Here is a 24,976-nt window from a genome sequence, read left to right as displayed (position 1 = left end):
GTTATACCGTAAGAATTACATTCTCCCAAAATCTTCTCGATACAAGTTTGCTTTCATTCTGTTGTTGTTCACGTGTATCGCCACTATTGAAAATGAAGTGATTTTAAATGATACTAAGGTTTATGGGTTAAAAAATGGTTGTGGTATATCAAAAAATGAAACTTTTCATATACTTAGTACATTTATTACAGTTTCATATAATTCGCACAAATGTGCTGCCATCATGACCACACTCACCCGAAACAATCAAAGTCATTACTTCTGGTTGTAACGTTTATGTTTGACATTTATAACATTAATGTTTTCGAGTAAAATTACAGGTAAATTTCCCAGTAAAGTCAGCCTCATTACTTTTCAAAACACGCTATTATCATTTAATAAATAAAGTTTAGCTATTGCATCAAATCTCGCTAAGCTAGTAAGATTTTTAAATATTTTTCTGAAAATCCGTGAGGAAAAAAACTAACACATTCTTTATTTCTAAGACGAAAAGAGAATGGGAAAAAGAAACGAAAGAATTTCGAAAGAGAATTCCAAGAAATATTTAATATCTTTAATTAGAAAAATGAATATTCATTTCCCCCCTATTAGTCAGGTCGTATATATTTTAACATTTTTCTTAATGTTATTGATATTTTGTAAGAATAAATTCCAATAAAATCTTTTACATGCTAAAATTACTTATTTAAGAAACACTCTCATGACAGACTGATTAGTGGCTTTAATTATAAGCAGATAATGCGCATGTATGCAAAAGAGTCTGAATACAGAAAATGCAAGCCATTTCAAGTAAATAGAACAGAAGCTTTTAGGTATTTCGTTTCACCTTACCAGTAGAATTAGTAGGTAAAGCTGATTTTCTGAAATGTGTATTTTTTTACCGTATTATGCTATCCAATTAGCTTTTTTTCCACTGAACTTTTCTTTTTATTCTTGTTTATAACAGAGGTACTGTTAAGTTTCTGCATTGATTTGATTTGGAAATCAACATAATCCCGCGTTTCTTTCTCATTTCACAATCAGAACAGGAACTTGCTTAATGGGAATTGTGTTAGCAACTTTGATTTACTGATTTCAAATTCAAATTAGTTGGAGTAAACTTTCAAACAAAATTATGTGATTAAATGTATCTATTTAAGAAAACCATTTTAATATGTATATAATTTAAGAAAGATAATTGAATTTAAAAGAAAGATAATTGAGTTTTGTAAGTAATTAGCTTATCATAAAATATTTTTTTTTTAAATCCTAGAATGAATTACTAACTTTATAACAAAACAAAAACTGTTAAACTAATTATCTCGAATTAAGCGTACTGTTTTGGAATGTTCTCCTAATTAAATACAAAGCTTCCATTGTTTTGTTGATCTAAATTTATTTTACTTGTCAGTTTGAATTGGAATGGGTTATTTTGACATGCTTCCGGCTGTTTATTCATGAAGAATACAAGACTTACGTAGCACAATTCTGCCCGTTGGCATTTTGGCTAGAAACCTCTCTCCCAACATTCGCCCCCTATTAATGGTAAGACATTCAACTAGGAATCAAATATTTAGGTAAACATAAGAACATAAACAATCCCACCTGCATTCTAGATGTGATCTAATAGTGAATTTCAGATTCCTTTTTTGTAATTAAGGACAAATATTTTCTTAATTGATATTTTCTCTGCGTACACTAAGAAAGTTCAAGCATTTGTTTTTTTTTATGAAAAAATTATTAAGCATATATTTGTTTTATTTTGCAAGATATAAGCACGAAATGAATTACGGTTAAAGAAAATGTCCTTATATAGACTGTTAAAAATTTCTCAGAAAACGGGTTAAATGACAATTTATTTAAATGTTATTTTATCATATTCAAACAAAACAGTCAAATATCCATAAATAAGATGGTATTAAAATTTTTTACTATAAGAAAGACCGTTTATTAACTCCTTTCCCTTGACACTGTTAAACAACCAGAATTTAAATGCATCAAATATGCCCAACTAATGAAATTACTTTCTTGCAGATGGGTACAGATTGTAGCCTAGAGTATAAATCCGTCAGTTTCATGATTGATAGAACAAGGATTCGAGCCCCATCATTGGCTCTACAATATTCCCTCTATTCCCTTCAACGAATAAAGTGTGTTTCTGTGTCTTGCACTTGCCAATTTGTGACCCTGGGAAATTAAAACACGATACTCTCATTCACACATAAGTGGCATAACCATAAAGCTGCTAAATGATCTCAAAAGTCCAGGTAAATTTCTTTTTTTCTACCGTTTTGAAACCATGCTAGTTGTAAATGGTTAAAAAACCAAAAGGATTAAAAAAAATACATTTGCCGTAACTTTTACGGTTAATTGGATGAACGGAATGCTGCCGGTTATTTTACCATAATTTTAGAATGAAAATTCTGATTGTGTAAGTCTGTTTTTTTAAAATTATTGTTTGAAATATCTTACAAGGTCTGTAATTTAATGTTAAAGTTGTGTCTGATTTTAATTCTTCTTTACTTTTCTTTTCCAATTGTCAGAGATGCTTTAAAATTATAAGCTTATTTAAAATAATACCAATTTCAGTTATTATTGTCCACTATAATTTTTTGCATAGTCACAATTTATCCACGTTTCGGGAAAGTAATTGTGTCTAATTCATCAAGAGAGATTTATGATGAATGATCGATGAAATATTATCCTGTTTCTATTTTAACACTATTCTTTAAGCCCCCACTCCAAGAAATCCTTCGAATCTAAAAATAAAGTTAATAAAAATAAAAACAATCCATTTTCAAAACATTAGTATAAATCTTTTTAGATATCGATGATGAAACATAATATTCTTCTGAAAATAAGTAAAACTGGATAAATGGAACTCTTCCTAAACCACCAGAGAAAGCTGAGTTGAGAAAATTTATTTTTCTCTCGAAAATTTTAAAAGAGCAAATTTACATTGAAAATGAGTGTAATAGTCTACAGATTACGGGGAAAGATACATTATTTAACTATCTATCAAAAACGTCTGACCAACCTAATGTGGTTGACTTAAGTGAACTTAAATTGTTTAACGATATAAATCTTAACGGTTATTAAATATTTATGACAAACCTTGATCTCCAACCATAAAAGTTTTATGTTTGTGATTAATCAGTCACGGAATCAATGCCTATTTTTAGAATTTGATTAACCCTTGAAAGCAGAGGGGGCATTGGTATCCCTTTTATACATTGTTTTCTTACGCTTTAATTACAAGAAGGAATATATCCTAGTATTTTTCATTCTGAAAAAGAGTCTAATACTTTTAAAAAAATCTGTTTAATTATCAGAATAATATTTGCACTAATATATAATGAAATATAAAATAATGAAATAATATAAATCCGAAGAAAGTAGTTAAATTTTTTTTCCTGAAAAATTTATCAATAATTGATTTTATAAATTAAGGCTATTTCATTAACGAATAACTGTTTCGCTTAAATCTAATTAACTGCAAATTTAAGAAAAGTTCTTGTTTGGAAGTGAGCCGTGTTTGAAAGATTTTATATTTAACGCTGAAAAAGACACCGGTGTTTCACGCTGTATTTTATACCCATAAATTCGTTTTTAATTTATATAACCTAAATTAATACAAATTTTTAAAAAAAAGTGCGAAAAATATGTTTAATTGAAGTTCTGCGTCAAAGGGATAAGGCTTGCTTGCATCTTCTTTCAAAAGAAGGTAACGACAATTTTTATTACAAAAAATATTAGGGAGTNTGTTTAATTATCAGAATAATATTTGCACTAATATATAATGAAATATAAAATAATGAAATAATATAAATCCGAAGAAAGTAGTTAAATTTTTTTTCCTGAAAAATTTATCAATAATTGATTTTATAAATTAAGGCTATTTCATTAACGAATAACTGTTTCGCTTAAATCTAATTAACTGCAAATTTGAAAAAAGTTCTTGTTTGGAAGTGAGCCGTGTTTGGATGATTTTATCTTTAACGCAGAGAAAAACACCGGTGTTTCATGCTGTATTTTAATATAGGTTAATATAGGTTTAATATAGGTAAATTAAATATAGGTTCAAAAATTAAATTAAATTAAAAAGCTATTTAATCAAAATGTCTATGTATGACAATCATTAAATCTTACGAATCTTAATCGAAATCTTTAAGGAAATAAAATAAAGCATAATAAGTGGGTGTGAAGTGAGAAACTTAAGAACAGCTATTATTGAAAATTAGAATAGTTAAATGGAGCATTATTCTTAGATAATTCTAAAGAAAATTGAGCTCATGTGGTAATTTATCAATTTTTTCTGAATTTATGTATGTTCTTGAAATCACATTTATCTTAATTTAGTCTTGTCTTTTTCTGACTTTATTAAATAAATTAATAACAGTAAAAAGCAAAGTCTCTCCCATAGTGTAATTTTGCATAAATTTGTAGAAGAAATAGATCTTTCATATTTGGAGGTATAAAAATGTATTTGGTGAGGCTGCAATAAAACGAAACTTTCATGAAACTCGTGAAACATGATATTATCAGATTTCCTAACATCTCATATTTTCAAACATTATATTTATAAAGAAAAATTATATTTATAAAGTGCTTTCGAAAAGAAGCAATCAGTCGAATTTGAAATAAAAGTGATATATATTTCTTAAATTCAGTTTTGATTATAAGTGTTCAAAAAATGAAGAAAAACATATTTATGTTAAAACTCTGGTTTTTTAAAATAAAAATCGTGAAAGAATTAGGCAAAGGACTGTGACTTAAAAATATGTAACTTTTATTATCTCTAAAGTTTTGATGAGAAAAGTAAATTTAAGATAAAAATTTGTGATTTAAAGTATTGTCTAATACTTTTTTCAGCAATAATAAGTTTTTCGCATTTATATTCCTAAATTCGATGATTGGAAAAACTATATGCTATAGAATTATGATATTTTTTTACTTTATTGTTGAGACGATATATTCGAAAGCTTATTAGAAAAAAAAATCGAGGCATTAGAGAACTAATGCCTTCAAGCGAGAATCCCTTAATTAAAAACAAATCGAACAAACAAGTTTTACATGATAAAAAGTTTTCTTAAATACAGTTTAGTCATACAAAAATTTACAACTTAAAAATTATTACATTACAAGGGGGGATTGTGTATTGTTTTGACCCGTCTCTGTTTATAAACTTTTGAAAAACAATAAGTTTTAAGCTCCTTAATGGTGATTATATTTACATTTTTGTTTGCTACATAATTTGATCGCTAAAGATTTCTACATTTTTAAAGTGTTCAAAAGATGAGAGTTTAAAAGAATTAATTGCAACACTTCCTCGAGAAAAGGCTTAGAAGGAACTTTAGAACTATTAATGGAATCTTTAAAATATTCTTTATCCTTTAATTATATTCTATCACATGCAGGGCTATATCACATCGGATTAATAACAGGATTATTACAAAAAAGCACAAAATTATCTTTATTCTTCAAAACTAAAATTAATTTTTATTCCTGAGTTTGGGTTAAGATAGGGAAGATGTGTGAAATGGTACATCTTTATTTTACAGTTATTATTTCTGCTTTCGATAATATCCACAACTCTTTTCCATGGCCTTAAGCTATAGCCTAATATAAAATAGTAAAAAAAATTCTAGTGCTATATTAATGTGTTGTTGACGTTTAATTCCTAATGGGCTTAACCAAACGTTTGCATGAATCTAAAGACTTTAATGCCATTCTGTTTTTGAACTATTTTTGTAAATAGCTCTAAGACAAGAGAAACTTTTTACCTTAAAGCATTACACACAAGTCTAATACTTCATTGGATTTATAATTTCAAAAATATTTAACCAAATAATTAAGTTTTTTTCTTTTTTGAGCTTCTGAAATTTTTCTTTTGCACTCTAGCAGTAGTAAATTATATTTCTCCACAGATCTAATATAAACATACAATAAACACTAGTAATATAATAAAGACTAATAGTGAGTTTAAAAATAGTTTGAATTTTAAAACTAAATCTAGAAAGAGTTTATAAATAAATGGTAAGTGCTTTGATCACTGTTTAAAAGGGCAGACCGATTCTATTAATTCCTGCAGCTTATGCAAAATGGACAAGCTGTACTAGGTCTGTTAACATGAATAATTTGGCTTCAATGAAAAATTAGATTAAAATCATTTGTTTAGATTATATTTAAAATTTAAAAAAAAGTATTAGTATAGAACTAAAAAGCAGGAATTTTTCTGAATTCAGTGAAAAAATAATAATATCAGAAATGCAGTTTCACTCTTAATTAATTAAAAAAAATTATTGTAATATTTATTTTTTTCGTTCTTCCAAACCTTTTTACTGTTTGTACTTCGTTTAAAAAAACAACAACTTTTTGTTAAGGGTCTGACCAAAGGGGCTAATAATAATTTGGCCCTTTTAAGATTATCGAATGTATCTAAGATTATCGAATGTTGATAAATTAAGCATTCAAAATCTTAAAATAGAACCATAATTAATTTTATTTTATATTTTATAACTGTCGTTGAACAGCCGACCCAATTTTGGGTATATGACTACTAATGTTCAACTCCGTACTTTGTAATTTTGAACCAATTCAGAAGACAAGGAAACTCCTGAATCAGTATCTCCAGAGGTATGATTTGTTATAGGAACGTGGAGGACTTTGTGACTTTACAGATTTAGCGTTCATCAGTCACCATTTACTATAGTTGAACTTCATCCGGCCCCACGAAGAGATCGAACCCACAATCTCTAGGACATGGGCCGAACTTGGCTATCCTTGCCTACCATAATTATATCAATGTAAATGACTTGGATCAATGACTTGATCAACAAAATTATATGATATTTTATTCAGTTCGGTTAACGGAAATATTTGATTAAGCAGAACACTGACTTTTCACTTATACTTATTCATTAGTTTCGTAAATAATTGAGTTTTTCTTAATAAATAATAATTAAACATTATGTTGAATTTGTTTTTTGAATGAAATTGGAGTACCTTATTCTTACCAAAAGGTACCTTATACCCAAACCTTCTTGGGCTTCAGGGATGCCGATCAAAATGCCTAAGGGGTTACTTTGATCTATTTGGTCATTCTGGGTATAAGATTGTATATGTACCTTTCTATAAGACTAAAACACGAATGATTGAATAAGCACTTAATTTGGGTCAAAAAGTGTTAACATTAATTAAAATTAAATATTTATGTTTAATGAGTGTCACAATTAGTAATTTATATAAAATTTCCATGATATTGAGAGGTTATAACCAAATTTTAGCTAAAAATATATGTATTTTTCTTCCTTTGGTAATTATAATTTCTAACAATTTCCCTTAGTGTAGTTATCATATAAATAAAAGTTCAACAATTCTTGTTTTCGACGAAATCCTGTTGTTTTTACGGTGAAATCATTTTTATTTCATATTTTCTGGTCGAAATATTGATAATGACTTTTCCCCATTATCTATTTGTTTTATGCTAAGATAATTTTTTTTATAATGGATCAATAGTTAAAAAGATAACAGCAATCTCTAATAAATTTCCTTATACGATAAAAATCTAATACATTTTTATCAAATTTCTAATTTATTTAGAGGTTTGAACCATATTTTAGCGAAAGTATATGTAATTTGCTTTGCAATTTTAATTTTTAACAATTTTATTTAGAGTAGTTATATAAATTAAAGTTCAACAATTCCTGTTTTCAACAAAATCCTGTTACTAATAGCGTTAAATCATTTTTATTTCACACTTTCTGGTTAAAATATTGATAATGACTTTTCTCCATTATCTATTTGTTTTATGTTAAGATAATTTTTCTTGCAATGGATCGATAGTAAAAGGATAATAGCAATCTTTAATAAATTTCCATATAAGTACTGAAAAGCTTTATTAGTGAACACAATACAAATGAAGTATCTATTATGCAAAACTTGTAAGAAGTTTTGGTACTTATCAAAGTATGAAAAGAAAAATTAATGAGGATCGCTTCTTTTCAACTTGAGAAAATAACTACTTAATAATTATTTAGTAACATAAGTAAGTGCATTTAGTTTTGTTTATTTATACAAAGGAATTGGGATTTATTGTTAGTAAATTTAAAACAAAAATTGGTATAACATCCAATAGGATATTGAAATAGTTTTTGCCTCTCCAATATTAAAATAGTGTTTTGATGAGACTTTTTATCAATTGTTAGTCATTGCAAATGTTCATATTTTTCATATTAGGCTCGTGAAATGATGAGAAGCAGTGATTATGCAAGAATTGGAATATAATTTTATTTCATTTCAAATTTCTGACAAAAAAAATAACAAATTGTCCCTTCATTTTTGCTTCATTTTTGACCGGAAGTAAAAGAAGAGAAATTTATATGAAAATGTAAAGCAACAATAAATTCGAAATCTGAAGAAAAAATGTTTAAAGGTAATTTGAAGTGAGCCTAGAAAATTAGCATGTTCTAACGTAGCCAAATGGCGATGCGTTAGCTATCCGTAGTTCGAATTTGCTATTAATTTTGAATTTTAGATAAGATTATTCACCAAAAGTGGAAAGCTTAAAGTATAAAGGGTGAACCATGATCGCTTAAATAAGTTAAAAAATAAAATATAAAAGGGAATGGGTAAGGTAATTAAATTTTAAGTAGAGGTTCATTAAAAATAGAAGCATTTGGGCGAAACTGAATTAAATGAATAAATATGTCAGTATATTATTTCACTGTTTAATAACAACAGTTCTGATATTCATTTCAATGCTTTCATTATATAAGCATCCATTTTTCCTGACCATCTACATATATCTGACGGTTTAAAGCTGCTGTGTTGGCAAAACGTTTTTACTGCTATTCTTTTATATCGTTCGGATTAAGTCAGTTCAAATTCTAGTTTTTGCAATACAGTTTTGCTTACCGCACAATGAATCTATTTTTTTCTTAAATCATTTTGCGATTATTTTCCGTACTTGCTCTTACTTTTCAAAAAGTTAGTCTGAGAATGACAACAGTATGAGCCACTATAGTTTTAAAGTTTTTTACACTTAAATATGATTTCAATATGCAAAATTTAAAAAAAAAATAGGTTCAAACTTCTATTCATAAGAATCTGTGGTAGCTACATCTGCGGTAGCGCTGAGGACAGAGCCCTCACCTCCTAAGGTAGAGACTTAGTTTCGAATCCTAAAAATACCTAGTCTAACTGAATTCTGCATCTGGCTAGCATCAAACACAGTGTACGGACGGTATAGCTGATAGGGCGTTGGGTGCATGTCCGAGAGATCGTGAGTTCGATCCTTGCCGGCCGAAGACTCCCTGTGGCGACTGTTGCCCGATAAATCTGTCGGGGTCGCAAAGTCCTTCAAGTTCCCATAATAAATCGATACCTCTGGGGAACCAGGATCGGAGATTGATAATGCTCTTGTTTACGGTCTGTGGATGGATGTGGTATGAATGTGTCATTCCTGTAAAACGGGCTGTGACGTATCTTTGTAGTTTTCAGTTTTTTTCAGTGATGTTTCCCGGATCACCACCAATAACCGATTGTTCTGCACGAGTGCAACGTAAAGAAAAGTATTTAAGTACCGTCTATAGTGTTGACATAAAGTGTCTATCTGTTGAGTGTGTTCAGATAAATTTTGTAAATTCCACAGAAAAACGTGTCCTAATTGGTTTAAATTCTGTTGTAACTACAGATTTGCTTTTTACAAGAAAAATCTGTTTCGGTAGATAAAAAAATTCTTACTATGGATTTTCATTTTTGCATAATTCTTACGGAAAAAACTTGCTTTTGTGCCATTAAAATCAGTTGTGACTACGGAATTACTTTATTTGTTAGTTTTATGGAAAAAAGTTGTTTTTGTATGATTAAAAAAATAATGTTTAGGCTATGGATTTACTTTGAATTTCCGACCCGCATTTACGCATTTCCGACCCGAATGACAGTTAAAAATCATAAATTTTACGTGATTTTTTGTTGTTTATTCAAGAATAATGTTCATTTTTGATCTATTATAATCATTTCTTACTCTTCCCCGTTGTTTCATAATAATTATCTGATGTACTTTTTCTCTGTCATCTAATAATAATTGTTTGATATATTTTTCATTTTTAGCCCAAAGTAGTTGCCCCAAAGGTATTTCTCCGTTATTCCATCTTAATGGTCCGTAAGGCATTTTATGTTATTGGATCGGTTTTCACTATAATTGATTTCCAAGCAAACAAACCAATTATATAATTAAAAAAATTATCATATCTTGCGGGATGTAGAGCATGAAATGGCAATCGAGGAGACTTATAAATATGTAATATGATCTGCAGTGTTCTCTAACGTATGTTCACCAAATTTGTTGCTGATCGGTCCAAAATTGAAATTTTGTATGAGGTACAATGCAACAACATATACATATAAACATTCCGCTGAAACTTAGTCAAAAAATTTGGCATGAAAGTTTTTACTACATTCAAGTGATAACAGGAAACTAGTTCCACGTATTTAAAAAATGCAAAAATTATATACAATGAAATCATTCATTAAAAAAATTGCAAATTATTAAGAAATAACTTAAAAAGGTTTAATTGTGCCTTGCGCTTAATAACTTGTTATGAATAGGTTTTTTGTAATGTATTCAGTGAAAAATATGCTTACGAGAAATAATTTTATTAAAAGATTATTGTTGTTTTAAGGGAGGAAGTGCAATAAGGTATAATGTTTTTGATTATACCTTATTAACTTTATTGTATTATTCCCTGATTATACCCTTTTATTTGATTTGCACTATGTATTTTTCAAACAAGATATCTATCAATTTGGGATACCTATAAGATGAAGGGATATTTGCGTACAATGAAAAAGAAAAATATATATGAGTGCATGTACAGTGTGCAAAATAAAAAACGGACCACCTTGAGAAACTTTTGATCTAATGAAGGGATCTTCAGGTTCTGGGACTCTATCTCATTAGTTTAAATGGTGAAATCAATATTCTAAATAATTAGTGCTGATTATATTTTAAGTATTCAGATAAAACAAAAACGTACATTCTCTTTTTTGACTGATACTCCAAAAATATAGGGAGCAATCTTAATCTGGAAAATATGGTTCCAATAGTTTGATCAAGAGTGTGATTCAAAATTTGAATCACTTAATGTAATTTTACTTTTTGCACATTTCGTCACATCCTGAGAATCTTCTAAGTTAATCAAAAATGTTTTGAACACAATAAGAGATTGTTTTATTTAAAGATAATTCCAAGCAAGGAATAATTTTTATATAGTTATTTAATTTTCTCTATTATTTTATTTGTTAATAGTCGAAAATGGTTTGAATCGTAAAGTATATAAATTTGTATCTCATTTTAAAGATTGTAATTTTTTAACACAAAATGCAGAATATGAACGAAATCAATCGTTAGTTAATGGGAAATTAAATTTTGAATTTGCAAATCAGAGATACATTTCATCAGAGTACTTTATTTTGATCTCACAACGGTATCTCAAACACTTACAATATGAACAAAGAAAAAAGCTGAAAAAATACTTTCGAATAAATGAGTGGCTCAACTCATCGTATCGAAATCGATACCAGACGAATCTTGTATTGATGATCAAACCTTTATTTCTTACTCGAAGATCGTTAAGCTAAACTGATTGGAATTGAAAGGTAATATTTTTTTGCAGAAATGAATTTCAAAATATATACCTTAATCAATGGGTTGCTTTAAGTGCGGAATCAACATCTACTTAAAATTGTCGTTTTTTAATTATAAAAAGCAGAACGTATCAGCATATTAAAATAATAGTTTCTGAAGGATATGATATTTGTAAAAACAGTTGGTTGGATTTCTAAAATCAATGACTTTAAAAGTAAATAAAAATAAGTTTCGTAACAACTGAGTTTCAAGTTTCCTGTAATTCAAGTTGCACATTACTATAATTTCATTGTTTAATGTTACATTGTCATTGTTCAATGTGCATCTGGTAATTCAAGATGCATTTTAAATTCTGAGTAATTTGTATCTCTACGAAGGTTTAAAATTGTGCCGATAAAATATTTTAAACATAATTTTCAACAAGATATATGAGAAAGCGATGCATACTAAAAATACAATCTACGATTAAAATAGGTGGAAATAATGGGTACCAGACGAAATATTGGGTAATAGACCCAATAGACCACATGACAGGCGTGAAAAAAAGAAAAGAAAAGGACTCAATCTTAATGGTTTTATAATGAATTTTTTTTATAAAAAATTGTATTAAAAATTTTATTTTTAAAATTAAATTTCTCGTGAAATATTAGACCGATTTTGCTCAAATTTCGTATTTTGCCATTTAAATCCGCATTCTTTAAAATGATATAAGAATCTGTATACCTTACAAATTAAATTTTTTTTTTACTGTTGTTAAATAAGGCATAAAAAATTAATAACTATTTACTAAAATTTATATTTTTCATAGAATTATCTTTAGATAAACAAATTTTATGATTGTGTGCAAAAATTTTTTCGAAACACTCAAAACGTTCTTGAGATATTTTGAAATAATCAAAAATTAAAATTAGCATTGAGAGGTGTAAACTTTGGACCACTCTCCTGATCTCTGATCAAACAATTGGTACCATATTTCCCAAATTGCGGCTACCTTCAATATTTCGGGGAACAGATGAAAAGGGTATTTTTCATCATGAAAAGGGTATCTTTCTACAGAGAAAGTAGTTTTTATGTCTGATTTGATAACTTAAAATATAGTCTGCACTAATTAATTAGCATATTTGAGGATTGAGTCATAGGACGTGAAGATCTGACAAGATCAAAAGTTATTTATGGTGGCCCATTTATATTTTTGAGCACAATACATAAGAGAGTGACATAAGTAATTTTTATACATTAAAACTCACACAACCTGTGAACCCTTTGCTCTATTGATTTGTGTTTCATCTTTTTCGATGAAGCATATGATTCAATAGAAAAAGTATAGATTAAGGAATCTTTAATTATTTACATGCTTTGTTAGTTCCATAAATGGATACAGATACAAAATTGTGAGATTTGTATATAAAATCTTTATTACTTCAAAACTATTAATTTGATTGCTTCAGAATTAATTTAATATAATTCGGCTTCGAAAAATACATCAGAAACTAGGTCTTTCTTGACATTCTATATGAAATGCAAATTCTCACCACAAAATTAATCACATTTCTCTCACAAAAAAATAAGAGAAACGCAAAGAGCATTCAGGTATTATTTATAATAATATTTTGCACAAAAGTACTATGAGTATCAATGTTTCCAAAGAAACAAAGTTTTCTTCACTATTATCATATAACTAATAATAAATTATGTGCAAATACTTTAAAAATATGTAATTCATAAAATTTGATTTTGATAAATATATTGATGAAATATGACTTATATTGTTGAAAAATAGAATGGTACATGATAATTTTGATGAACTGCTTATTATCAAGAAACCAAAATGAGATTTGAAATTGAGGTTTATTAATGAGGTTATTTTTTATGCTAAACCTAACCTCATTTTCTACCTCAGGTGTATAGTCTTGGACATCTGTATAGTCTGTCAACATCAAAACAACCTCAAAAGTGCCTTACTGTTTTGAAAAAAAAAGAGAACTGTGATTCCAAATCAAAATCGATTTAGGTTTAAGGTGTTATAGGACTGAAAGTGTTTCATTTTTTTACAATATAAGTATTAGCAAAACATAAAATTTAATGAATCAATATAAACATAAGAAAATTCAGCAGTCAAAATGCCTAAATCACTCTTCAACATCTCCTAATTCAAGTATTACAATTATTTGAAACAAATAAAGTTAGCAAGAAGCTGATATCACATGGATAGTACTGAAACAGTATACTAACATTTAAATATTAAAATTATTTATCCCAAATAATTCTTAATTCCAAAAATAATAAATTATAACATTGCGAACAATAACAAGACTCTAGAAATATTAAATCAATGTTACTCTTTTACAGACAGTCTCTTGAGGTGATATTTTTTAATCAGACATAATGACAAGGTTGCCTTTATAATCTATTTAAGAATCTTACAAAAACCTTTAAATGCAAATAAAATGTGAATTTGAAAATGTGCTTGAAGAAATATAGATAAAAAAGAGAGCCAAGTTATAATTGAATTTGGAATCAGGCGTCTAAAACTCTAATGGATTAAAATATTTTGAAAAGATGAAATAAATTATTAAGGGAGTAGTTTAAGAACTCTTTTTTATTCATTTTTTTTTTAATTTCTATGCGAATTTGCATATACTTTAAACTACTCTAGAGAAAGAAGACTGTTTTTGAAGACAAGTATTTTTAATAGTATGTAAACATGAATAAATTAATTCTAACTGATTATTTGCCAGTACCAACAAACTCACAACACTTTCGATATGATGATTTGCAACGAATGAATTTTACGCGTTTTATGTTAATACCGTTAATAACATCTTATCAATGAACTACTAATCGTAATTTCCAGTTTATTAGCAAACTTAGAATAACATTTATGTATTTAACCAGCGAGCTCATGATATGAATTTTCTTTTCTTTGATGTTGTTGTTTGGTTGAATAACACAGAGGCTAATGCCGGCAAATAAGGTATTTATTAAAACATAATATGAGGAAACAATAGTTCGTACACACAGTGCTACACATCTGAATCAACCAACAACTAGTCAGCTTCTTCAACAAATATATATATCTATTTCCCCAATCGGGAAGTCGTTGTATTACATCACGCAACTCGCGCAACTTATTTGAGAAGGAGAGGGAAAATGAGATTTTATTTGCATATTAACAACACTCCCCCTGCGAATAAATACACATTTTTCCACAAAATATAAAACATAAATATACTAAATTTCTCATACAACTTAAACTTATTAACAATTAATCAATTAAATTTATTTGTGACACAGTCCAAGTGAGCTTGTCAAAAGTTACAGCTTTAGTTAGGAAATCTGCGATCATTTCGTCCGTTTGCACATACTCTACTTTAATAATTTTATACTCTATTTTATACTATATAATTTTATACTTTAATACTCTACTTTAATAAACAATGCAATTCTTCTAATAAATTTAATATCCACATTAGTTCTTTACAAACACCACCTAAAGAAACAAATTCCGTTTCACAAGTAGATAAAGCAACTGTTTTTTGTTTATTGCTCTTCCATAAAATTAAAGAATCACCTAACATTACAATTTCTCCTGAAAATGATTTCCCCTTTTCAGCATTTCCCCAGCTTGCATCAGCATGAGCATTCAAAAGTACTAATTTGTTACTAAAAAAAAATTTTTTTATCCTTTGTACCATTGAGATATTTTAACACTTTTTTAGCTAAATTAAAATGTCGTTTCTTAGGTTTATGATTAAATTGAGATAAGTAGCTCATGACAAATGCTAAGTCTGGTCGTGTTCTGTTCGAGAGATATAAAAGTTCCCCTATTAATTCTTGATATTGTGTTTGATTAACCATTTCGTTTGAACAATTAAAACTCCTATCCTCAACTCTTATTATTGGTGTTTTTACACATTTAGAATCAAACATACCATGTTTCTGCAATAAATAGTTTTTATATTCAGTTTGAGACAAAGTTACGCCCTTCTCACTTCTATTTATTTCTATACCTAGAAATTTATTCTCTTTTCTTTCTTTCACTTCAAATATCCGAGATAATTTTCCCACTATATCATTATACATTTGCAAATCTGAATATATAACTATTAAGTCGTCTACGTATATTCCAATATAAAAATGCTTAGAATTCTCTATTCTAGTGAAAATACAATTATCCGAAGCTAGCTGTTTTAAACCAAGCTTTTCTAATTCCCGTTTAAGGTATAAATGCCAATTTCGACCTGATTGGGGTAATCCGTAAAGACTACGTTTTAACTTGCATACTTTATTTTCACCATACAAATGTTTAAAACCAGGGGGAATAGTCATATATACAGTTTCTTCTAAATTACTATAAAGATATGCAGTTTTAATATCTAAAAAATTTACTTCTAAATTTAATTTGGTAGATAATGCTAACAGCAAACGCAAAGATTCGGTACTTAACACGGGTGAATATGACTCTAAATAATCACGATTTTTTACTTGATTAAAACCTGCTGCTACTAACCTAGCTTTGTATTTATTTTCTTTCATAGTAAAAACCCATTTACTTTTAACAATTTTTACATTTTCAGGCTTATCTACTAGATCCCAAACATCGTGTTCGTGAATAGAATTTAATTCTTCATTCATTGCTTTTTCCCACTTTAACCAATTTTTATCACGTTTAGCTTCATCAAAATTACCCGGAATATTAGTTACTAAGTTTGAACTTGCTTTTTCCTTTATTCTTTCTGATCGACGTACGCCTAGCTTTAGTAACCTGTTTTCGTCTTCAATTATTCGTTGTTCATTTAATTCCCTAATTTTTTCTTTTATTGCAGCTACTGGACGACCGCGAGTTTTAGTTTCACTTAAATCTCGGCTATCCTTCAAATCCAGTGGAAATTCAAAACTTGTATTTTGGTCTTCTACGTTAGTTTGGATATTAAAAAATTCATCGATGTCATTAGATTTATCCCCACTAAACAAATTACTACTACCTAATAATTTCTCATTAAATTTTACTGAACACTCTTCGATTACTCTATTTATTTCAGGGTCGTAAATACGATAAGCTCGTCTTTCATTCGAATATCCCAACATAATACCCTTTTTACCTGGAATAGAAAGTTTGTGTCTTAAAGCTTTAGGAACGTGATAGTATACTGTAGATCCAAAAACAGGTGGATATTTATAGTTCTGCTTTTTATTAAAGAATAATTCTTTTGGAACTTCAGTTTTACCTTTTCGAGGAGTTAGGTTAGTAACATGTGTTGCATAGGCTATTGCTTCAGCCCAAAATTTTAAAGGAAGTTTACTATCATAGATTAATGTTCTAGCTCTATCTAACAAAACTCTATAAGCTCGTTCAGCTTTACCCAAACTTTCTGGGTTGTACGGCACAGATTTTTCATGTGTAATTCCGCATTCAGTGAAATAAAACTCAAGATCTTTGTTTACAAACTCAAGACCATTATCACTACGGAATTTCTTAATTTTCTTATTTATTAAGTTTTCAAATTTTAACTTAAAACTTACAATTTTATCAAATACTTCGGTTTTGTTCTTAAGAAAATAAGTAAAATACATGCCAGAAAAATCATCTACTAATATTAAAAAATATCTTGAATTACCTAAAGACTTAACTGGGAATGGCCCACACAAATCACCATGTATTAATTCTAAAGTTGTTGAACTTTGAGGAGTTAAAATACTAGAATGAGGTTTTCTGGTAATCTTAGAAATGCCACATGATTCACAAGACAATTCATTATCAATGTTTAAATTTAACATTTTACACATTTTACGCATATAATCAGCATTTAAATGACACAATCTTTTATGTCAAATTACATTCATTTCAGCGTTATTTTTAACTTTGTTACACTCAGAAAGAATTATTAACATTATTAACATTATACTCTATTATTAACATTAGGTTTTAGCTTAACTTCTAATTTTTTATTCAAATTTAAAGCTTTCAAAACTATGCGTCCATTAGGAGCAATAATTAATACTGAGTTTGAATGTGATTTTACATTATACCCCTTATCCATTAAACATGTAACTGACAGTAAATTATGACGTAATTCTGGTGCATACAATACATTACTAATTATAATTCTTGCATTATTACTTAGCGAAATAGCTTTAACAGTTCCGGTTCCTTTAGTATCTAATGTAAAAGTCTTACCTTCCTGGTATATTTTACTGTCGCAAGCATCTAGAGTTTCAAACCAGCGTTCATCCTTGCACATATGAGACGTGGCTCCGCTATCCAAGATCCAACATTCGTCCACTTGTCCTTTCTGTTCAGCTGAAACTAAGGCGAAATTATCTGGAGTAGCACTTTCGGATACCAATGTTTCTGGAAAATTTGGTTTTCGACGACCTTTTGCTCTACTGGTAGATGGTTTGTAGCCTCTATCTGTTCCCACTTCTTGATGTTTCGAATAACAATCCCTTGCTAAATGTCCCGGTCGTCTACAGGCGTAGCAAATTTTTCTAGGTAAACTCTTCTTCTGAGTAGCATATTCGGATTCCAAAATATCTATGTCCACGGGATTTCTGTAGTAAATCTTTTTCTTCTTCCCTTAAGACTTCAAGTAATTCTTCTATCGACTTTTCTCGTTGCGTTTTTAAAACTTGTTTTATGCGCTCATATTTTCCAGCTAGACCTCTGACCGTGTAGAACACCAATTCTCTGTCAGATATTTTCAGTCCCAAGGAAGCATAGTCGATAATCCTTTAGCTCGAGCTATATAATCGTTTACGGCTTCAGAATCCAGCATTTCTAAGCTGTTAAGTTCGGCATCCGAATCAATCTTTCTATCTTCCTCAAGCCCAGTGTAGGTAGTTTTAATTCTTGTCCACAAAGCTTTTGCATTCTTTTCTTCTGCATATTGCAAAGCCTGTTCGTCTGATAGTAACAATTTCAAGTATGATACGGCATCTTGGTTAGTAGTTTCCCAAACTTGCAATTTACCAGGGTCAGTTGGAACTTCCTCTGTCAATGCCGACATTAGTTTCTTCAGATTCAAAACTGCTTCCATTTTCATGGCCCAAAGATGATAATTAGTTCCAGTCAACTTCGGAACTCCAAATACTAAGTCTTTTTCCATGATGATTGTAAACCACGCTCTGCTACCACTGTTGTTTGGTTGAATAACACAGAGGCTAATGCCGGCAAATAAGGTATTTATTAAAACATAATATGAGGAAACAATAGTTTGCGCACACAGTGCTACACATCTGAATCAACCAACAACTAGTTACCTTCTTCAACAAATATATATCTATTTCCCCTATCGGGAAGTCGTTGTATTACATCACGCAACTCGCGCAACTTATTTGAGAAGGAGAGGAAAAATGGGATTTTATTTGCATATTAACAACAGATGTTTTGAATATATGGAAAAGTAAATATAAAAATTACAATATTTATGAATGCAATAAAAAATTACAAAGTAAATGCGTAGCATAACATTTATTTATTTTCTGTTTTGTCTTTTATTAAGTTGAAATATATATTTTATTTCAATTAGCATTTATTAATTCACATTAAAACTCAATAGACCTTTAGTGTGTATAGTAATAATTAGCTTTTGTTAAATTAAATGTTACAGGTCGATTGAATTTTAAATTTTAAATAGATCAATCGAATTTCTTAATGACTTACAGAATATTATCAGCTGAACAAATATATTTTTGATCCAACAGTAGTATACAGAGAGATATAAGGGATGGAAGTGAGCTTATTTCTGCCCGCCTACAACCGGAAGTTGCTCATTTCTGCTGGCCCATAAACCGGAAGTTGCTTATTTCTGCGTGCCTGAAAATCGAAACTTCGTCTGCAGCGTTATGGGGAGCTTATTTCTTTTTTTTCTTAAGCCTAATATATTTTTAGTCTCGGTTTCTGTTTTTAATTTAGTTTCGTTTTTTAAATATTATTTAATTTATTAGTTTTTTGAGGGTGGCAACACTTATTATTTTAATATTAGTTTCTAAGGATGGCAACACTTAGAAACTTTGTTATTTGGGGGGAAAATTGTGTATTATGAAGTAATGACGTCATCTTTTATTACATAACACATAAATGATATCATGCTTTTGATCTAGTGGCGCCATCTATGTGGGTATAAAATGACTTTAAATCTATTTTAATATTTAAATCTGTTTTAATATTATTTATTAAATATAATTAAGGCTGAGGATCGAACTCGCGCCATTAAAAAGCCTTCATGGGTCAGTAGTTGGATATCATAACCACTGACCCACGAATGCTTGGTTAGATATGTGTTAATAAGTTAAACTTTTGTATTCTGAACACGTGTATAAATGAAAAGGATTCGATATAGATATCATCCTAAAGTTTCATCGATTTATTTTTCACTTAACCTTTGACAGTTATTAAATAATTATTTCTGCCCCTCTTAATGTTATTATTACTTTCTCTGGGTGGCAACGGTACTGACCATACACGTGTTAATTATTACATAATAAATAAATGATATCATGCACATGCTTTTTATTCTAATGGCTCCATCTATACTTAAATATTAAAAAGAAAATATATTAATAACTCTTAATTTTAGTTATTTTTTAATATAAATATAGTTGATAAGACTTTAATTATTATTAACCTAATCAATATTAATGAATGCATTTTAAAATAAATTAATTCAATATAAAAATAAAAATTTTATTTATTTAGTACTGTGAATATTAAAAGTATTAGACTTAAAGGTTTATTAATTTTAAATCAATGAATATTATTTTATAAGATTTTATTTTATCATCTTCGTTTGGATTTACGGATATCAATATAGTCTTGTCATTTTTGAACCCAGAAGACAAGGGAACTCCTAGATCTTGAGACAATACATGTCTTCGAAGTGGACTTTGTGAGTACCCATGTTATATGAATAGGAAAACCACGAAAACCTCCTACGCTTAGTCCGACGACAAGTAGTGGGCTTGGTTTTGTTAACCAGTATCCTGTGAATGTACAGAGATCAGAGGAAAAACTTAAGGTTTTACTTTAAAAAACTAGAAATTTTTTACAAAAATAAAATTATTTTCTTAAAAGATAGATATTATTTTTACAAAAATAAAAATATTAGAAAGTTACCCTCAATAATAAAAATATTTTCTGAAAATTGGAAAATGTTAATAAAAAGTTTGAAATATTTTTACAAAACTAGGATATTTTTTACAAAAAGCAAAAATATTTTACTAAAAGATAGAAAATCTTCATAAAAATAAGAAATATTTTCTGAAAATTGGAAAATGTTAATAAAAAGTTTGAAATATTTTTACAAAACTAGGATATTTTTTACAAAAAGCGAAAATATTTTACTAAAAGATAGAAAATCTTCATAAAATAAGAAATATTTTCTGTAATGTTAGAAATTTTTTTACAAAAATAAAAATATTTTCTGAAAATTAGAAAATTTTAAAAAAAAGTTTGAAATATTTTTACAAAACTAGGATATTTTTTACAAAAAAGCAAACATATTTTACTAAAGATTTTAAAGTTAAGATTTTAAAATGATTACTTTAAGTTAGATCAATAAATATTTTCTATGAAATTACTTTTACATTAATTTTAAATCATGAAGATAGGAGAATCCGCTGGTTCTATGAACCATCCAGAGTGCGGGACGAGGACCCTTCTCCTGGTGCACTCCGCGGTTATTAAAGTGGAAGTCGCCACTGCTTTTTTCTAAGTGGGTATAGCCTCCACTGCTTTTTTTAAGTGGGTATAGCCTCCACTGCTTTTTTCAAGTGGGTATAGCCTCCACTATGCACGCTTTTTAAAGTGGTCGCCTCCACTATGCACTCTATTTTCCACTTCTTTCTGCGCTAACGTCTCTCCTAATTGTTATGATGTCAATATAAAATCCAGTATCTAATTCGATCTGGTCTTTGGATTGTAGCACCTTGATAACACAAGACGCAACTTTCTCAGTTGTGAGTTAAAAGTAGTTTGCGTAGTTTCCCCAATTACGTCTTCCCATACGTTACGGTAATTATATTCTCATGTTAGTTTCTCCAATTACGTTACGATAATTATATTCTCATGTATATAGATAAGCTATATCCTAACAATTGTGATTAACTTATAAGACCCAAACGTCCCGGACAGAAATTATCTGTACACATGAGGATATAGTTATCGTGAATCTCCCACGTTCTGTTAATATATAGAGAGATAATTTTAGATTCGACTTCTAATTTTAAAATTAAGTAAGCTTAAGTTATTATAATTTCAAATAAGAAAATTAAAGTATTTATAGCATTAAAAATTAACCATTTGTGTTTCTTTGGTTTAATTTCCATACGCTTGTTGGGAAATAGTACAGAGTATTATATTTTTCACTGTATTCGTCTTATAAAGGATTAGCATGTCAAAACGGGAAAGAGATTCTGAAAAAGTAAGAAATTTTTTTTTTCATTATTTCACTAAACATTTTCTATTCAAATTAACTCCTTTTTTTAAAAAAATTTACACATTAATTATATTTTTTCTATATTTCTAAAATTATGTGAAGCATCTCAAATACAATTATTCGTTATAATACTACATACGTTTAATTTTACATACTATTAAATATTTCTTCTGTATATGGGTTCTGAACCACCTTTACCTATACGACTAAGTTTAATTATTTGAATTTTATCTTTAGGTTTCGATTTATTTATTGAATTTAATTTTTGAAGTTTAACTGTATATTTGAATGAGTAAATTGTTTTTATTTATGAGATCGGAGAAGTTAGTTTTATGCTACAATTACATATTTCAATTAATAATTTATTTGCGTTTACTTATAATTTTTATTTATAACATTAATGAGTTAATTTTTATTATTTATTCTGATTACTCTCATTTGTTATTTTTATTTTTAAAGACTTTGAAACAATTTTCATCTTATTTTTATAGTGTGATGATGGAACTGAATTTAATTTCAGTGAACCAGGTTTTGATTTTAACGAGTCAGATGATGAGGTAATCATTGTTTGTATTTTGTTTTTATCTTTGAGTTAAAATATTATTTTTATTTATTAAATTTATTCAACATGTTTAAATATTGAATATATTCGACGTAATAATTTAATATATTCGACCTAATCAACAACTATAATCTTTAGTTCTTAGGCGGGTTGCCTCAAGAATTTCTTGAAAGTGAAGACGTAATTGGGGAAACTACGCAAACTTTCTTCGAAGACGATGATTCATTAATGGGTGAAGTTACTCAGGGTTTTATAGAAGCTTCACAAGTTTTTCAGAATTTACCACTTTATTACCAAGTTGGTTCGGGATTTGAGGTAATGATTTTATTTTAGTATTTTAAATCTATTCTCAAATTGAAAATAACTCTCCCCCCTCCTAATATCGTCTAATTTATTTTCATTATCAGTCTAAATCAGACCTTTCCAGTAGTGGATCAGTATATGTTGAAGAATTACCGCCTCCTGCACATATTGATGATGTAAGTTTTAACTGGAATTCTTCTTCTTATTTGTTTTACGCTTATTTAATATCTCAACTAAATACAGCTTCCACAACTCCCAATGGTTACTTTTATCACTATCTCAAATTAATTATATTATGTTTTTTAAAGTAATCATTTTAAAATCTTAACTTTAAAATCTTTAATAAAATATGTTTGCTTTTTGTAAAAAATATCCTAGTTTTGTGAAAATATTTCAAACCTTTTATTAACATTTTCCAATTTACAGAAAATATTTCTTATTTTTATGAAGATTTTCCATCTTTTAGTAAAATATTTTTGCTTTTTGTAAAAATTATCCTAGTTTTGTAAAAATATTTCAAACTTTTTATTAACATTTTCCAGTTTTCAGAAAATATTTTTATTTTCGTATAAAATTTCTAATATTTCAGAAAATATTTCTTATTTTTATGAAAATCTTCTCTCTTTTAATAAAATATTTTTGCTTTTTGTAAAAATTTCCTAGTTTTTCAAAGAAAGTTTTTTATATTTTCTAGTTTTTTTCAGAAATTTCTATATATTGTTGTGAAACTTTTTGTATTAATTATTAAAGGGTGTACTTTCTTACTGAATAGGATAATAATAGGTAATATTGAATAGTTTAATAATAATTACAGTCATTTATATCAACTATATATATATCAAAAAATAACTAAACTTCTAACATTTTAAGTATAGATGACACCATTAGAATATGTATAAAATGATAACATTTATTTTATTTAAACCTTAAGTTTTTCCTCTGATCTCTGCACATTAACAGGATACTGGTTAACAAAAACCAAGCCCACTAATTGTCGTCGGATTAAGCGTAGGAGGCTTTCGTGGTTTTCCTCCTCACATAACATGGGTACTCACAAAGTCCACTTCGAAGACTTGCATTGTCTCAAGATCTAGGAGTTCCCTCTTCTTCTGGGTTCAAAAATGACAAGACTATATTGATGGCCGTAAATCCAAACGAAGATGATAAAATAAAATCTTATAAAATTATATTCATTGATTTTAAATTAATATGCCTTTGAGTCTAATACTTTTAATATTCACAGTAGACATACTAAATAAATACAATTTTTATTTTAATATAGAATCAATTTATTCAAAATGTGTTAATTAATATTGATAAGGTTAATAATAATTAAAGTCTATTATATCATTTATATTTATATTAAAAATAACTAAAATTAAGAGTTTTTAATATATTTTCTTTTTAATATTCACGTATAGATGGAGCCATTAGAATGAAGAGCATGTGCATGATATCATTTATTTATTATGTAATAATTAACACGTGTATGGTCAGTACCGTTGCCATCCAGAGAAAGTTATAATAACATTAAGAGGGGCAGAAATAATTATTTAATAACTGTCAAAGGTTAAGTGAAAAATATATCGATGAAACTGTAGGATGATATCGATATCAAATCCTTTTCATTTATACACGTGGTCAGAATACAAAAGTTTAACTTATTAACACATATCTAACCAAGCATTCGTGGGTTAGTGGTTATGATATCCAACTACTGACCCACGAAGGCTTTTTGATGGCGTGAGTTCGATCCTCAGCCTTAATTATATTTAATAAATAATATTAAAACAGATTTAAATATTAAAATAGATTTTAAGTTATTTTATTTCTAAATATCTCTCATAGATGGCGCCACTAGATCATGATATCATTTATGTGCTACGTAATAAGAGATGACGTCATAACTTCATAATATACAATATCTCTCCAAATAACAAAGTTTCTAAGTGTTGCCATCCTTAAAAACTAATATTTAAAATAATAAGTGTTGCCACCCTCAAAAAACTAATAATTTAAATAATATTTAAAAAACAAAACTAAATT

At 28.2% G+C, this 24,976-nt stretch overlaps 1 protein-coding gene across 1 annotated transcript; it reads right to left on the bottom strand.

The window, feature by feature from the left end:
- Nucleotides 1-17,529: 17,529 nt before the first annotated feature.
- Nucleotides 17,530-18,735, bottom strand: LOC139425238 (uncharacterized). The gene is made up of 2 exons (XM_071179181.1): nucleotides 18,388-18,735; nucleotides 17,530-18,135 (listed from the first exon to the last, which is right to left on the bottom strand). Exons 1-2 carry the CDS (start codon nucleotides 18,733-18,735, stop codon nucleotides 17,530-17,532), a joined length of 954 nt encoding a protein of 317 aa, XP_071035282.1.
- Between the last annotated feature and the right edge of the window lie 6,241 nt (nucleotides 18,736-24,976).

The sequence above is a fragment of the Parasteatoda tepidariorum genome, chromosome 3, assembly GCF_043381705.1.
Source record: "Parasteatoda tepidariorum isolate YZ-2023 chromosome 3, CAS_Ptep_4.0, whole genome shotgun sequence".
NCBI classification, from domain to species: domain Eukaryota; kingdom Metazoa; phylum Arthropoda; class Arachnida; order Araneae; family Theridiidae; genus Parasteatoda; species Parasteatoda tepidariorum.
This window is presented reverse-complemented; position numbering and strand designations above follow the sequence as displayed.

Bases quoted from the DNA above. Each gene is read 5' to 3' on its own strand.
- LOC139425238 (XM_071179181.1), bottom strand. From the start codon at position 18,735: ATGGAAAAAGACTTAGTATTTGGAGTTCCGAAGTTGACTGGAACTAAT. The intron at 18,136-18,387 runs GTAAACGATTAT...TATGCTACTCAG, and splicing joins AAATGCTGGATTCTGAAGCC to AAGAAGAGTTTACCTAGAAA.